At 33.5% G+C, this 14,506-nt stretch overlaps 5 protein-coding genes across 8 annotated transcripts; all 5 read right to left on the reverse strand.

Moving 5' to 3' along the window:
- Positions 1-125: 125 nt before the first annotated feature.
- On the reverse strand, positions 126-3,288 carry LOC143432668 (diphthine methyltransferase). Of its 2 annotated transcripts, none has more exons than XM_076909468.1 (4): positions 3,183-3,288; positions 783-1,395; positions 580-715; positions 126-503 (listed from the first exon to the last, which is right to left on the reverse strand). In XM_076909468.1, exons 2-4 carry the CDS (start codon positions 1,378-1,380, stop codon positions 140-142), a joined length of 1,098 nt encoding a protein of 365 aa, XP_076765583.1. In that variant the 5' UTR covers positions 1,381-1,395; positions 3,183-3,288; the 3' UTR covers positions 126-139. The 2 variants fall into 2 exon arrangements, with proteins under 2 accessions (XP_076765583.1, XP_076765582.1); XM_076909467.1 differs by lacking the exon at positions 3,183-3,288 and adding an exon at positions 1,581-1,595.
- Positions 1,439-3,290, reverse strand: LOC143432669 (cyclin-dependent kinase 2-associated protein 1). Its single transcript, XM_076909469.1, has 2 exons — positions 3,179-3,290; positions 1,439-2,929 (listed from the first exon to the last, which is right to left on the reverse strand). Exon 2 carries the CDS (start codon positions 2,893-2,895, stop codon positions 2,617-2,619), a length of 279 nt encoding a protein of 92 aa, XP_076765584.1. The 5' UTR covers positions 2,896-2,929; positions 3,179-3,290; the 3' UTR covers positions 1,439-2,616.
- A 173-nt stretch (positions 3,291-3,463) lies between these two features.
- LOC143432667 (uncharacterized) lies at positions 3,464-7,240 on the reverse strand. Of its 3 annotated transcripts, none has more exons than XM_076909466.1 (2): positions 7,100-7,240; positions 3,464-5,674 (listed from the first exon to the last, which is right to left on the reverse strand). In XM_076909466.1, the coding sequence occupies exon 2, from the start codon at positions 5,459-5,461 to the stop codon at positions 4,196-4,198; it is 1,266 nt and encodes a 421-aa protein (XP_076765581.1). In that variant the 5' UTR covers positions 5,462-5,674; positions 7,100-7,240; the 3' UTR covers positions 3,464-4,195. The 3 variants fall into 3 exon arrangements, with proteins under 3 accessions (XP_076765581.1, XP_076765579.1, XP_076765580.1); XM_076909464.1 differs by lacking the exon at positions 7,100-7,240 and adding an exon at positions 6,133-6,271; XM_076909465.1 differs by lacking the exon at positions 7,100-7,240 and adding an exon at positions 5,759-5,971.
- A 1,229-nt stretch (positions 7,241-8,469) lies between these two features.
- Clc-b (chloride channel protein 7) lies at positions 8,470-12,315 on the reverse strand. Its single transcript, XM_076894943.1, has 12 exons — positions 12,148-12,315; positions 11,885-12,013; positions 11,529-11,727; positions 11,195-11,448; positions 10,935-11,112; positions 10,352-10,876; positions 10,113-10,282; positions 9,862-10,041; positions 9,565-9,774; positions 9,236-9,481; positions 9,072-9,152; positions 8,470-8,996 (listed from the first exon to the last, which is right to left on the reverse strand). The coding sequence occupies exons 1-12, from the start codon at positions 12,298-12,300 to the stop codon at positions 8,895-8,897; spliced, it is 2,427 nt and encodes an 808-aa protein (XP_076751058.1). The 5' UTR covers positions 12,301-12,315; the 3' UTR covers positions 8,470-8,894.
- Positions 12,316-13,193: 878 nt separating this feature from the next.
- Positions 13,194-14,458, reverse strand: Ift46 (intraflagellar transport 46). The gene is made up of 3 exons (XM_076894329.1): positions 14,142-14,458; positions 13,871-14,062; positions 13,194-13,777 (listed from the first exon to the last, which is right to left on the reverse strand). Exons 1-3 carry the CDS (start codon positions 14,354-14,356, stop codon positions 13,201-13,203), a joined length of 984 nt encoding a protein of 327 aa, XP_076750444.1. The 5' UTR covers positions 14,357-14,458; the 3' UTR covers positions 13,194-13,200.
- Between the last annotated feature and the right edge of the window lie 48 nt (positions 14,459-14,506).

Below are 14,506 nucleotides of genomic sequence, written 5' to 3' on the forward strand. Positions count from 1 at the left end.
CTTGGTACTCTTCGAATTTAGCGCTCCATCAGTTTTAGCAAAATTAAGAAAAAAATATAGAAATAAGAATGAGTTAAGTATAAACAACAATATATTTGTAAATGTGATATTTTACCTTTTTTTTTTTATTAAACTTCTTTTAGCTATTTTCGAAATACAGCGCCGATAATCTTAATGCATGATCGTAGAAAGAACAAGTGCCGACCAAAACGACGGACTGTACTGTTGTTTTAAGTATTTGTTCCGATACTTCCTCGTTATTTAAAAGAGACCAATCGCACCCATATGCTATGCTTTCGTGCTCGTTGTATTCATCAATAATAAACGGAGTCTCTGTCTTTTCACAGTCGATTATTCTAAATCCGCCATACATACAAGCTGCTAGCAAATATCTTCGTACGAAAGGATCCCACTTCAAGCGCCAAACACCACCACCGAGATTTGTTTCTGAAATCGGTTGCTTCAAGTTTCTCGTATCCCATAATCTTAATATCTCGTCGTAACTGAAACATTAAAATTGTTATGTTAGCATTATTAGGAATTACGACTTATCATTAAATTATATTCTCGATACAACACCTTCCAGATGATAATAAAAATTCTCTTTGTGAATTACTATGAATGCTCGTCACGCCAGCACCATGAATTTTATTCGACGCACTAGCATAATTTCCTATTCTTATATCGAAACGTTGAAATTTACAGTCATCGCCACCTTAAATGTTTTTTTTATTACGAAACATCCACTTATTTCAATAGAAATTTGTAAAACTTCCCCATACCACTATATATCGTATTTGTGTCCCAATAATCAAAAGCCGTGATCCATGCTTCGAATTGATGCGCAGCCCACGAATTAATTTTATCAAGTTCGCCTTCATTTATTTCGAATAATGATATGAAACCTCTAGAATCGCTAACTACTATTTTTGAACTTAACTCATTGTTATTCATCAATCTTCCTGTAGACCAATCTAAAGATAGTGCAAGAATTTCATCTTCATCTGCAACCTTTTTTTCGGTTAATAGTTCTAGGATTTTTTTCCCATCGTAATTTTTTAATTGATAAATTTGTAGGTATCCGAAGGAATTTACGACACCGAGTAAAATTTTATTCCGACACGTAACGTGTGCCCATTTTATGTCTAATATAGCAGGTACCTCGATTTTTTGCAACAACAATAAACACCCATTTTCTATCACTTGGAACATATAAATTCTTCCTAAACGTTTTGACTGCGAGTTATTGGATCTTAATTCGTCATCTTTCATTAATTGATACGTTCCACAGACAAATATATCTTTGAACGGATGTATCGGGCACCATTCAACAGAATCGGCGGAAAATTCTGTATCGAATGTATCCAAAGTACGGAACATAGTTGTTTTTATAATCTGTAACATGAAATTAAATTTCAAAGTTCTAACAAAATAGAAAAATAAAAATTATTCTATGGAAGAGGTATATATTGTGGGATTTACACGCAAAAATCTTTATTCCAGTTATAAATATTACAGTTAATAAAAATTATATAAAAATGACATACACAGTGTTTCAATTATTACAAGTTTACATTTACTTGTACGCAGTTACATCAACATATCAATATTTCCAATTTTGTTTGATATTTTTGTTATTTTTTTTTATAAGAAATACAGTTTGTTTGATGATATTTGATATGAGGTCGATTTTTATTACACAGTAGTAAAGGCTTAAAAAGTTTTGATAACTATGTATGGAAACTCTGTTTGAATCATTCATTCACATTGAACACTTGTTACATACATATATTATTTAAATATGTATAACTTGTACTTTTTGGTTTAAATGTAGCGTTACATTCGAGATCATATCATAATTAATTTTTAGGAACAAGATATGATCATTGGTTTTATTTCTCATATGTAATAAATTTATAGAAATCTGAGCAAAAATCATTTATGTACTATAGGAACTTTTTGTCTTTTCGCATTAAATATTTTCGTAATATGTAGTTACTTCAGTACACCACAATATACATTTCTTATTATAAATATATATTATTAAGTATTAATACTACATTGGCTTTCTATGACTTGGAAGAGCTTTGTACTATCAGTAGTTTAATTAAATAAATTCCTGTGTACTCCTTGATTTTAAGCCAAACAAAATACATTGTTTGAGCCATTTTAATAATGAATTGTCAGTTACATAAAAATAGTAATTTTTGTAGACTATTTTGTACTTATTAGTCAAATTAGACAAATTATAATTGCCTATTAAGTTGTAGCATCTACATATATATATATTGACTACCTTTATTGTACTCTTTGGTAAAGAAAAAAATTAATAAATAATAGCTTATCTTGTAAAATAAATACACGATGATGTATGATTCCTCTAAGAATATTTAAAAAATGATAAAAATTATAGTAGATATATGATTAAAAGTTATTAATCAGTTTGTATAAAGTTCGAGGTAGATAAAATATTATTTCGATTCTTCCATTTCCTTAGAATGCAAGTGCAATATTTCTTTTGGCAAAAATATATGTTTTTCTATGTTATAGTTTAGTAGCTTTAGAATTGTTGGTCAGTTACAGATTATATACGTATAAGCTTCTTAAGCTTCTGACTTATTGGCGAGCACTTTTCTCGGTTTCAACTAAACATTCTCTAACTAGAATACGTGCGTGTACAATACCACGCTTAATTTTCTCTATAGAAGTACGACTGCCAGCATAGGTAGGTCGCACCTCATGGCCAAGTTCTTCTATAACATTAAGCAGCTGTACGTATTTCGATTGGCCAGGTACAGAGGGGACAGTTTGTTGGAGGGCTCTCGGATTTGGTACACTGAGTAATGGTTCTGTGACCTTTGTAGGAACTTCTACGTTTCCTCGTTCTTCTTCCATCTTCTAACTGTTCTTTTTTTTTTAAATAAATATCCTAACAAATAATGTATGAAGAGAATCTAAATTAAAATGAACTAAATATTGCAATATATCAACTAGGTCTCGGTAAACAATCAATTTTACATAGAAATCCAAAACTAGAACATATAATAAAAACATAATTTCTAAAGCTGAAGAACATCATGCGAAAGTAATTCGGTATAATCATTAAAAATTAAAGTCAAAGGTAGCACAAGTATAACCTTAAATAATATACATATTTTTATATCATAATTTGTAAAACTTACCTGTTTTAGTGGTCTAGCAAAAGATAGAATATATATTTCACGCAATAAATAAGTATAAATAAAAATTAAGCGTAATGTTCTATAAAATCTTAAAACTATTGACTTCTGTTCCTTTAGACTAGTATTTGTATACCAATATCGTATACTAGTGATTCAAACAGCGCTTCTAAGTCAACTTATAAACTATTCGCTTACTTCGTGTAACATGTGGCGCCAATTTTGAAACGATTACACACGCTACATATAGGTTTGATTTCAGGGTATAAAATCAATAGACAATATTATACAAAATTGTTTTTCTTTTTATTTAGATATACCTCGTAGTCAGTTATATTCAATGATTATACTTTCCATAGGTACATTTTGTTTGATCAATTTTTTTTCTTGCATGTATACTGTAGGTAATTACTAGGTACCCATTGTTTCAACCAAAAAATGCAATATACCTTCCTTAGAAAATATAAATGAAGACTCTTCAGTGTATAAATTGTCTCTGTCTAACGTTACCTTTCTCTATTCGCTAATTAAGAACTTAATAAGAAGAAACAACTCCTCTAAAATTCGATTCTATGCATACAAAATAGTTGTCTTTACATCTTCCCTAATCAAAAAGAGAAAAAAAAACAAAAAAAAACAAAAGAAACAACTATTTTTTTTTTTCATTTCATTTATATTCAATATTGTATGTGTGTGCACTATTGAATAATTAATTTTCTTTAGGCATCCACAAAAATGCATAACTTCAAATCAACTTCGTTTGTTATGGAAAGTGATATTAAATTATACAGTTATAATTTCGTCAATCTTTCCATTATCTTTAACTTCTTGCACTTTTTAAATGAACATACAATTAATGATATTGTAGAAGAAAGAAAATAATAAATGTAACGTGTACGTTTTTGTGGATGCTAAGACACTCCCTTTAAAACATACTGCTGTACTTCATACAACGTACATAGCATTACTTTATAAAATAATCGACTAAAAATCTAATTGCTAAGTATATCGGCAGATCATTGCCGTGCATTGTGTTCCGTTTCCAGTAAACATTCCCGTACAAGAATTCTAGCATGCTGGATACCCATTTTCAGGCGTTCAGCCGCGCTGCGACTGCCAGCGTAGGAAAGGCGAATATCCCTTCCGAGTTCCTCGATAATTACCAGTAGCTGAGCATATTTCCCTTGACCCGGTACGGTAGGGAAGTTTATCGTACTGGATGGGCTCGCCTGTGCTACTTGAACAGTTTGAACGTTTTGCAAATTTCTTGGATTTGGCACAGTAATCACAGGTTCAGGTATTCGAGGGATTTCTGGTACTTTTGGCGGCGGCGGGTCGTTCAATTTTGTTATTGTAATTTCATTTAGTTTAGCCAGTTCGGTTAATTTTGCCATTTCTGCCATCTTAGAATACTCAGGCATCTTTGTAATATCGTTTTGCATATTTGCCATTTTGATCATTTCGTTCATTTTTGTTTTCTCGTTCATTTTTGCTATTTCTTTAGCCATCTCGTTTATCTGCGCGATTTCGTTTAATTTCGTTATATCGTTATTATATTTAGCCATTTCGGTCATTTTTACCATTTCATTAAGTTTCGCTATTTCGTTCATTCTTTGAACTTCGTTAATTTTTGCCATCTGTGACATCTTCATCATTTCGTTCATTTTGGCTATCTCATTCATTTTTGTAATATCATTATATTTAGCCATTTCCGAAAGTTTCACCATTTCATTCATTTTGGCAATTTCTGACATCTTCGCAATTTCTTGCATTTTCATGTATTCCGTAGTTTTAGCGTACTCAGCCATTTTCTCCATCTCGTATCTTTTAGCCATATCCTGAGACATTTTATTGAATTCAGTCATTTTACTGAACTCTGCGAGTTGAGCCATTTGAACTATATGTTCTGGTACTTTTCCTCTCTCCATCATTTGCTTTAATTCCGCAGAGATTTTATTCATATTCATTTCTGACATTTGCGCTATGGTTGCTGCGTCTGGCATTTTCGAGAGTTCGGCGATCTTTGAAATTTCCCTTGCCAAATTTTCATCCAAGCAACGCTTCTTTTTAGCACGATGCCTGGCCATACGCTGAGCTTCCTGCATTCTTCTTATTGCTGCCTGCTCTTCCGTTTCTTTTGCTCTAGCGTTCTTCATTCTCTCAGCAGCAAAATATAGTCTAATAGTACGTTCTTCTACTGTTTCTGATCTTAACTTTTGTCGTCTGTACTCTCGCATTTCCCTTACCTTTTTAAGGTAAGATTTCTTCTTAGCCTTAGGCATAACATGCAATTATGCACGGTATAGGTACAGTCATCTATATAATTTGTCATTTTTCTGTATTTCAAGTACCAAATTTTTTATAAAATATACCTTGTGCATGCGTTATTGGTTAAATGTGATTTTCTTCTCTTTCTATCATTGGCTAATTATTTTTACATACTCCTAAATATACAGTGCAATTTTTATATTACACTTGTACACTTTAGAAATTACCTGTAACAAAACGATAGAACTGATCAGAACCATTCTAATTAGACGCTCTTAGAGGATGTAAGAAAAAAAAAAAAGTTCATTTACATATTTGGTATTGTATTAATTATTGTCATCGTTTGTTTCGCTTAGGCACGATTGAATTTTAGAATGTCGCGGCTATGTGTGCGTGCACATGTATACGTGGATTCTCGTTAAATAAGATCATCGATAAAGGCGATAAAAAATGTATTCACGCTCGGAACAAAAAGACATCAACCTGACGGTCACCCTTAGGAAACACTGTAACCATTTTCTTCACTGTAGAAAGCGTGGAACGTGAGAATTAATTCGATTTCCGTTACTCGAAAAAGTCGCGGGTAGAGGATCGAAAAAAATTCCATAGCACGTGCGCAAAAATCGAGCGGCGGACACTGTTTTCGAAATACGTGTATGTTTGCGCGCGTGTGCGTGCAAGCTACCTGTGCCGCTGTTGCTTTGTGTGTGCGTGTCTCCCAAAATTCGAAAGAAGAGCGTCGTCAAGTAGGACGGAACGCGCATGCGCCGCAATCTAAGAACGCTGTCTTCTCTGGAACGTTCACCAATCACAACAATGGCGGACGCAATTCGGTCAGCTCACTGAAACGCACGATTAACCCGTTCTAGAGCGAATCCGTGCCGTGGACCGATCCTATTCTACATCTGGATCTTCCTCGCGGCGAAACACATCCACCGATGCCGTTCGTTGAAAAATCAGTTTGGTTTTTCTTAAGATACGTCGTAGACAAACGCACAAAAGCAATATCGGCCGACATGTAAGATTTTCGTTCGGAGCCACTTTAAGGGGCCAAGCGGGGTCGCCGATAGGCTGCGTGTGACGTGGTTGCGTTTATTGACCATAACCCCTTCCTACTCCCGTCTGCAACTTCACGACGGACAGGTGTACGACCTGAGAGACCGCAAAACAATTGACCGAACCGACCGCGTCTTAAAATACATGACATTGTCGAAGACTCGTAAAAATACTCCGAATGTTCGTCTACGTTATCGTGCCTGTTCAATGATCATTTTATACTCCTTTCACGTCGATTGACATGATCATTTTCTTAGAAATATTCGGAGTTTATGGTAAATCTTCTTACGGTTCTTTCAAGGAAAGAGAAAATTTTGACAAGTTTCCTTCGGTTCTTTCAGATTAGAGGAAGGTGAGACTTAAACAGTGAATTCGCCAGGAAGATACGCTTTCGAGATACAAGAACACTTCGGTGTCAAACAGTACAAAATATTTCACGATAATGCATAATGATGCCAATCAGTTTTTTAAAAGAGTTCGCGTCGAAAGATTTTAGTACATTTTTCGGACTTTAAAGTTTCGTGTTCGCAAGTATAACAATAGGTTAACTAGTAACAACGTATTTCATTTGTAAAGCATAGTAATATTTACATTACCTCGTCTAAAGTATTTATTAGGTAGACGTTTCGCAGTATTACTTATATGGAGTATTATTGTTATTATATTAACGAGTTCTTTTTATTACTGTTTTTTGTATATTGTATAGCACTTATGTTCTATTCAGCAGTGAATTTAACTTTTTTTGTGTTTCATTATCCACTAATGGATGACAAATCAATGAACATATCGTTTACACCTTATGCAATTGTTCATACAATAGATGATGTTCTTTTGTAATATATATTTTTCTCTATAGAGTTCAAATAAATATTTCTATATTAATACTTCAATAGGCTGATCATATATGTATACATTAATTGCTGACTATTGTAGTAAATTCATTTTCATGTCTCTTAAGCATTTTTTTATCAACACTAACTTTTACAATGACCCATCTTCAATCTTTCTGCTGATATTCTACTATCAATATAAGTTAATTTTATATCCTTTTCTAATTCCTTGACGATTACTAATAATTCTAATTTTGAATTATGCCATTCTTTGAGCATCGTGGTATTTCTGAATTATAATTTCTTCTTTCGTGTCGCGAGATATCGTCAGCAATCTATATTTATATGTTGTTGCTTCTTAATTAAATAGAACCGTGTAGCCGGTTTTAAAGTATATTTTTCCTACTTCATTTGCAATTGTTCATTTTTTTAATAATACACAATATATTTTAATAAGGATTACATAAAAGAATATGCTTTTTCAAAAGAACAGCTCAAAAAATAATTTGAATTATGCCTCTCTTTATTAATGTATGCGCACGCACCGAATGTATCGAGGTCGAAATCCAATCATAGAAATGGCGAACTGTTGTAGGTAGTATCATTACTCTTTCGCATCACACGTGTCTCGATAAGAAAATTAATTGCACGTTGGTAATTTCACGTTGACATCTATATTAAGTTTCAACGATTTTGTTATTTATTCATTGCCCTTGGGCACACTCGTATTTACTGTATTATCAACAAGGTGAAGACAATCATCGTAGTTGCACGTAAGTTTCGACTAAAGTATTCTTTTTACTGGTGTATAACTGCAAAACAATCTTAGAGCCCCAGTTTATTCGTAACTAGAAGGAGATAGTTCTTTTTTTGCTTTATACGTTACTGCTATCTCAAGATGATTCATTCTTGGAACAGAAATTTGTTATCAATTGGCAGTATTTCTTCGTATTTCCTTCAATGCAGGAATTGGATTTTATGAATATTTATTGTAATAGAATTTTTAGTCTGATTTTTGTAATAAATTTATTGCATCACATTGACACTGTGTCGAAATATACATAGTAAAGTAATTGTTTGAGGTGCGTGAGCTGCGTAAGAAGATTTATTAATTGTGCGAGTGAGAAGAACGAATGTCAAATAGAAATAAATGTATTTGTTTTCATGAAATATTTCTTACTGTTCCAGATTATATATATAAAGGTTTCACGTATTCTAAGGATAATCACAAAGGATATCCGTTCCCATGTATATATCATCATACGAATATTACTTTCTTCTACTATTAATAACTCTACCTGTATATTTATTTTTTAAATTATGGTCGTGGCTAGGCTGGCAATTATTTATAAATAATTAATACTATGTGTACTTTATCTTTGGTTGATTTTGTTCCTTTATTTTTAATAATACTCTGATTTTTTAAGTTAAATAGTAGAAGTTAAAAATCTTCTCTTTCTATGCGTATATAAGAAAGCATAGTCAGTACACATAATAATATCATTATAAACTTAATCTCATAAATTGATATAAAATTCTGTATATATACAAATATTATAAATTAAATCTTATTAGTAATTAAAAGTTCATCTAATCCCATTCTTCCTCTGTGTTTCCATATTCTAAATCTAGCAACATCTTTCCTTGTAATAATTCCAATTACCTAAACAAGAAATGTAATTTTACAATATCTGTTACAGAGAGGGCAGAGTAAATAGTCGAGAAAAGCTATTAATACCTCATTAGTATCATTAATAACTGGTAAATGTCGAAGACCTAAGGCTCTAAAAAGTCTAAATGTCCGTGGCAGTGTTGCTGACTGAAAACGACAATGAAGTTAATGATATAAATGCTCCTTTAAATCTACACTAATTAGATAGCAAAATGCTAGTGGATACTAACATGTTGCAATGTGTAGGGAGAAGGATTCATAAAAGGCCTTAAATCTATCATACACGTTTTATCTTCTTCAGTTATTGTCACTTGGTCAATAGTTGGATACCTAGGATATTCCTGTCTGAATAACTTAATACTCAGCAATTTATCCCAAGATTCTGCGTATTCGTTGAAAATTTTATTTTGTAATAACACTATTAACTGGGAGCGTAATATTAATCCTCGGAATCGTCCGTATGAATGGATTTCAGTCTAGAATAATAAATAGAAAAATAGATGTAACAAGATGATACAAAATTTGTTATGTACTGTAACACAATACTAATGTTTGTTACCTGGTCACTATTAGGGGGATCAACTACAGGAAATCCATTAAATGTTACGCATTTGAGAAGTTCTACTATATGCCCTACATTTTCTACAGTTTTTAATGTTACTACTGGATGACTCATTATTTCACTGGCATATATGTTGTTTGATAATGGCGGGGCTTCCCATGGTAATATGGGAACTCCAGCCATTTGTGTATGAATTTCATAAATTCCCTACAGAATAAGATATGATAAAAATTATTTAATTAAACCGTTAATATCTTCAAAACAAAGAAAATGTAGATCAATGTATTTCCATGCCTCATTAAAAAAGTCTCCAACCCATTTAGCCATGATAAGAACTATGATAACTGGCAAACCAAAGGATATTCCTTGCGTAGCTTCTATGAGGATAGCAGTTAAACTAATCGTCATTCTAACCACTCCTCCCAATTGAGCAGCTGCACCTAATAAAGCATATTTTCCCGGATTTAAGAACACCTGTAATTATTCAGAACAGTTCATAAGCAACACAATGGAGCACATAATGGTTTATATGACTATTCTCTTACACAATTTGGGAAAAGTTTTGCAAGGCCTGATCCAATCAATCTACCCCATGCAGAACCAATCAGGAGGGATGGTATGAAAAGTCCACTGGACATGGATAGACCAAATGTAGCAACAGCCAGGAAAAAATAGAGAACAACAAAAACAGCTAAAGTTATGTCATTATGGGAACCTACAAATAGCAGGTTTATAGTATGCATTCCATGTTGTTTACTATATACAATGTATTATTATAGCATACCCTGAGGATCATGAAATAAAGATCGTACACTACTTTCTGGTGTTTGAAACCATAAAGCCGCGGCCGCACTATATTCACCTTCATTGCAATACATCTGAATAGGAAACTTGGTGGGATCTCGTCCTAATGGTTTACAATCGTTTAGAAAGTAAATCATTGTGAATCCCATTGATGCACTTATTGCAGCGACTACAAGAGCCTCTATTACTTTCAACCATTTCTTTTTTATATATTTCAAACGAAAACAGCTGATTTTATAATTCAGATAATTCCAACATGCTCCCAAAAGTCCACCAACTGTTCCCACTACCATGAACAGGGGGATTTCATAAATTTGATAAGGTATTGTCTCAAATTTTCCAAGATTTAGCAAGCCTGGGTAGGAAAGATCGCCAGGTCTTCCATGGTAAGTGCTAAGGATAATATTTAACGTGAACGTAGTAATCATACTAGCGAAAAATGTTCTCCATGTAAGACTTTGATTAAAAAAGCTAGTCCCTTCTTCGATACTGAATAATACTCCCCCTAAATTAATTTTACAGTAATTAATATTATATATATTTATATGTTTTCTAGTACTTACCAATTGGTGCACCAAAAGCAGCGGATACACCCGAAGCTGCACCTCCCGATACAAAATCCCGTTTTTCGTGATCTTCTCTAAAATATTTAAATATTCCTAAGTCTTTTTTAAACGTAGTGCTTTTCCCCTGTGATATTCCAGCTGCTACCACAGCTCCAGAGTGTATCATAGGTCCTTCCTAGAATAATTTTTCATCCTATATTAGAAAACATTTTTTTATGAGCGATAAATAATAACAAAAAGGAGACAAAAATATTTACTTTTCCACCAGCTAGGCCTCCCACTACTGTACAGATTACACCTACAATTTTTACAGCTAAAGTTTTTATTCTAACAACTCGGGGCACTTTGATTCCGTTTAAATAACATTTCACCTGTGGAATGCCACTGCCTGCAGCAACAGGCTCTACGTAGGAAACTAGAACAGCTCCTATTAAAACAGGTGCAAAATTTAGAGTCAACCATAGTATATATGGTACCCATAGACAGCTTGTTTTTACACACCGATCAACATCTATTATTAACTCTAAGGAATAATAATAGAATTTATATTCTTTTTCTCTTATACATATACATTATAACGTAAAAGGATACAATACTTTAAACATCCATATTTCAGGTTGGTTAATTGATCTATAGAAATATCTACAAAACTAGCTATAAGCGCAGTGCAAATGCCTATTAATAAGAATATGAACCATCTGGCAAAATTCTTCTTAACTACAAACTTATATCCTTTTTTCCTTTCTTCATTTTGAAGAAGATGATTCTCGCATGGATCATAATCTAAACTCTAAGAGGTAATAACAATATATAAAATTACATAACACATATTTATATAAATTTAATTAGTTTTGAGATTAGTTTCATCGACGATCGACATACTAAGTTTCTCATGATTAAAAATAAACGTTAAGACAAATATTTAAAAGAAAATGCTATGGAATTACCTCGTAATTAGTTGATAAGAAATTGGTAGCACCAGGAGTCATTTCTTCCGTATTTAGTCTCCTTGGGTTACTGGAAAGCGTCTCCGCAATACTTTGCGATGATGCATTACCATGGTTGATAGTAATGTTCTATCAAAAACAGGAAAATAAATTATTAACAACAATAACAAATTTCACTTACACTTTGTTTACAACAGGTGTACAGACAGGTTATATCAGTTTCCGAAAATAACACTGAGAAGAAAGTAGTTTTAATTAAATACCCGAAATCGAACGTAGATGTCATCATTTGAATATGATGCAAAATTGTTTCTTGGTTTCAACAATCTGTCTCTGTCATCACTGTTCAAAGAGTCGTTGATGCTGTCATCGACATTGGTATTTATCATCACATTTGCGTTCGTAGGAATATCCATTTTTGAAACAGTGTCACTTTAAACACATTTTACAGTTGAAACTATCGATTCAGCAACGGCGCATTGAAATTATTCAGACATAGTTAACTGTTACCGAATACATGAATGCACATGAGGAAAAATAAAGTACACATTGGTCGTCACGTGATTAATACTATGATTCATGTATAATCGGAGCGGTGCTCAACTTGTCATAGATCTTCACTGTTGCAATATCACACTTTTCACCCATTCAATTTCTAAGTTGTTCAATTTTATTTAAATGACGCATTCATATGTTTGTTAGGGTACTAAAATTAATATGTAAAGCTTAGTTTCTTTTCCTGTATTTTACAGTTTCACGGATAAATTTACGACTAGAGAGAATTAATATTTGAGAGTCATTTATTTATGCATTTTCAGAAAATCGATAAGAAAAAATGTATGTGATTATTGCTTATCAGAAAACCAGGCATCCGGGATGTCTGCGCTATTCTTAAAAACAAAATTAAAAAGAAATAACATTTTTTCAAGAGAAAAATATATTATTACGATTTAGTATTACATAAGTTTATGTACAATTGATATATTGTTGTAATCGAGATACATTTCTGTTCAATAGTAATTGCCTCAATTAAACAGGCAATGAACAGTCTCCGATTACACTATCTGAAGTTGCAGCTATATATATAATCGATCATAATTTCCTCAATTAACGGTATCGTTAGCTTCATATATCATACAAAAATAGAATTTATGTTTCAATAATATGTACAAATAACGAAGATTACCATCTTTTTACACATTTTATGTACACCTATTTATAAAAAGAAGACTACTCAATTCTTAGTACAGTTAATTTGAAACGTCAGTTCTTGACAAATTCCTTACGCTTCGAAATCTCTGTCAAGAATAAAACTCTCAATATTTCTGAGCTCTAACGTTTCGAACTTCTAGATAAAGTGTAAAAAGTGTGTGAAGCGCTTCAAGTCGCGTGTCTTCCTCCGATGGTATATCTAAGAGATTGCAAATGAGATCAACGAACTGTGGTAGGTCGCAGTCTAGACTTGTGAAATCTAATTCGGACTCGTTCAGTTTTTCCTCGACTTCCGGTGGCCATTGTTGAAGCAACGAATCGATGTCTGGCATGGGTTTCGTTAAGTTCACAGCTGGTGGGTGTTTGCTCCTGTGAAGCTGATTTATATCCTCTATCCACTTATCAATGGACTTGCCATTTTTCTCAGCGTCCTCGATCCTTTTTATCACCGTTTGCCTGGCCGCACCTGCGCTTCTTAAATGGCTCCGTAATTGCAGATGAAGCACAGCGGGATCGGACTGATCGGTGCAGGGCTCGTCTAGAACTGTTAAACCAATTTTGTCATCGACACCATCCGGTCGTGGGACTTTTATGAAGGCGTCTATATCACCGACTGCTGGGATGTAGTCAGGGATAAACGGTATCAGCTTATAATTTAGCTCTATTTTCTGCGGAGTATACCTGCAAAAATGTTTTGCATCTTTCAATTTTCGATTTTCAAGATTTATCTGCCGTTCACTAGGTAAATGATCTTTGAAAATTCTCAGTGGATACCTCATGATGTTCTGAAATAATTCCTTCACCTCCGTGGACACTTGTAAATCCTCGAAATCCTTAGGATTATAAATTTCTACGGGTTGGACGTTGCTGGTTCCTTGGATGTCGTCGTCGTCGCTTTCTTCGCTGTCTGATGGATCGCTGTTGAGGCCCATAGATTTCCCAAAACTGTTATCGTTATCAGAATACCTGAAAGTGATATTTCCGTTCTACAGAAAAGTATACTTTACTCTATCGTTACTTAAATTTCACTCGAGTTTGTGCGCACCGTCTGAAATTCAGTTTTTCGCGCGGCGAATTCGCTTCCATGTTCCTTACGCTCTCGTTCATCGGATGTTGCCTAGATCTTCTCGAGCTGGATGGCCTGCGGTTCATTGGACTCTGTATTTCTTCAGCATTTCTCACCTCGATGCTCTCGTCGAATTTAGTAAACGCAGAGATGTTATGCATCTCCTCTTCGTCGCTGCTGTCCTTGATGTCCATCGTTCGAAATGACGATCTTCTGCCACGTGGAAAATTTCCCGACGTTTCCTCGACAGAACAATCGGGTGAAAATTGCTCGTAGGAAAAACAACGAGTCCGAATGGACGACTTTGTTTTGGTTCCTGTCTGTTAGTTGTTTCTATGGTTTCA

The sequence above is a fragment of the Xylocopa sonorina genome, chromosome 1, assembly GCF_050948175.1.
Source record: "Xylocopa sonorina isolate GNS202 chromosome 1, iyXylSono1_principal, whole genome shotgun sequence".
NCBI classification, from domain to species: Eukaryota; Metazoa; Arthropoda; class Insecta; order Hymenoptera; family Apidae; genus Xylocopa; species Xylocopa sonorina.

Bases quoted from the DNA above. Each gene is read 5' to 3' on its own strand.
- LOC143432668 (XM_076909468.1), bottom strand. From the start codon at position 1,380: ATGTTCCGTACTTTGGATACATTCGATACAGAATTTTCCGCCGATTCT. The intron at 716-782 runs GTATGGGGAAGT...AAAACATTTAAG, and splicing joins CACAAATACGATATATAGTG to GTGGCGATGACTGTAAATTT. The intron at 504-579 runs GTGTTGTATCGA...TTAATGTTTCAG, and splicing joins TTTTTATTATCATCTGGAAG to TTACGACGAGATATTAAGAT.
- LOC143432669 (XM_076909469.1), bottom strand. From the start codon at position 2,895: ATGGAAGAAGAACGAGGAAACGTAGAAGTTCCTACAAAGGTCACAGAA.
- LOC143432667 (XM_076909466.1), bottom strand. From the start codon at position 5,461: ATGCCTAAGGCTAAGAAGAAATCTTACCTTAAAAAGGTAAGGGAAATG.
- Clc-b (XM_076894943.1), bottom strand. From the start codon at position 12,300: ATGGATATTCCTACGAACGCAAATGTGATGATAAATACCAATGTCGAT. The intron at 11,449-11,528 runs GTATCCTTTTAC...AGTTAATAATAG, and splicing joins ATATGGATGTTTAAAGTATT to ATGTTGATCGGTGTGTAAAA. The intron at 10,042-10,112 runs GTAAGAGAATAG...GAATAATTACAG, and splicing joins CAAAACTTTTCCCAAATTGT to GTGTTCTTAAATCCGGGAAA.
- Ift46 (XM_076894329.1), bottom strand. From the start codon at position 14,356: ATGGACATCAAGGACAGCAGCGACGAAGAGGAGATGCATAACATCTCT. The intron at 14,063-14,141 runs GTGCGCACAAAC...TATCACTTTCAG, and splicing joins GAAAAACTGAATTTCAGACG to GTATTCTGATAACGATAACA. The intron at 13,778-13,870 runs GTATCCACTGAG...ACATTTTTGCAG, and splicing joins TTATTTCAGAACATCATGAG to GTATACTCCGCAGAAAATAG.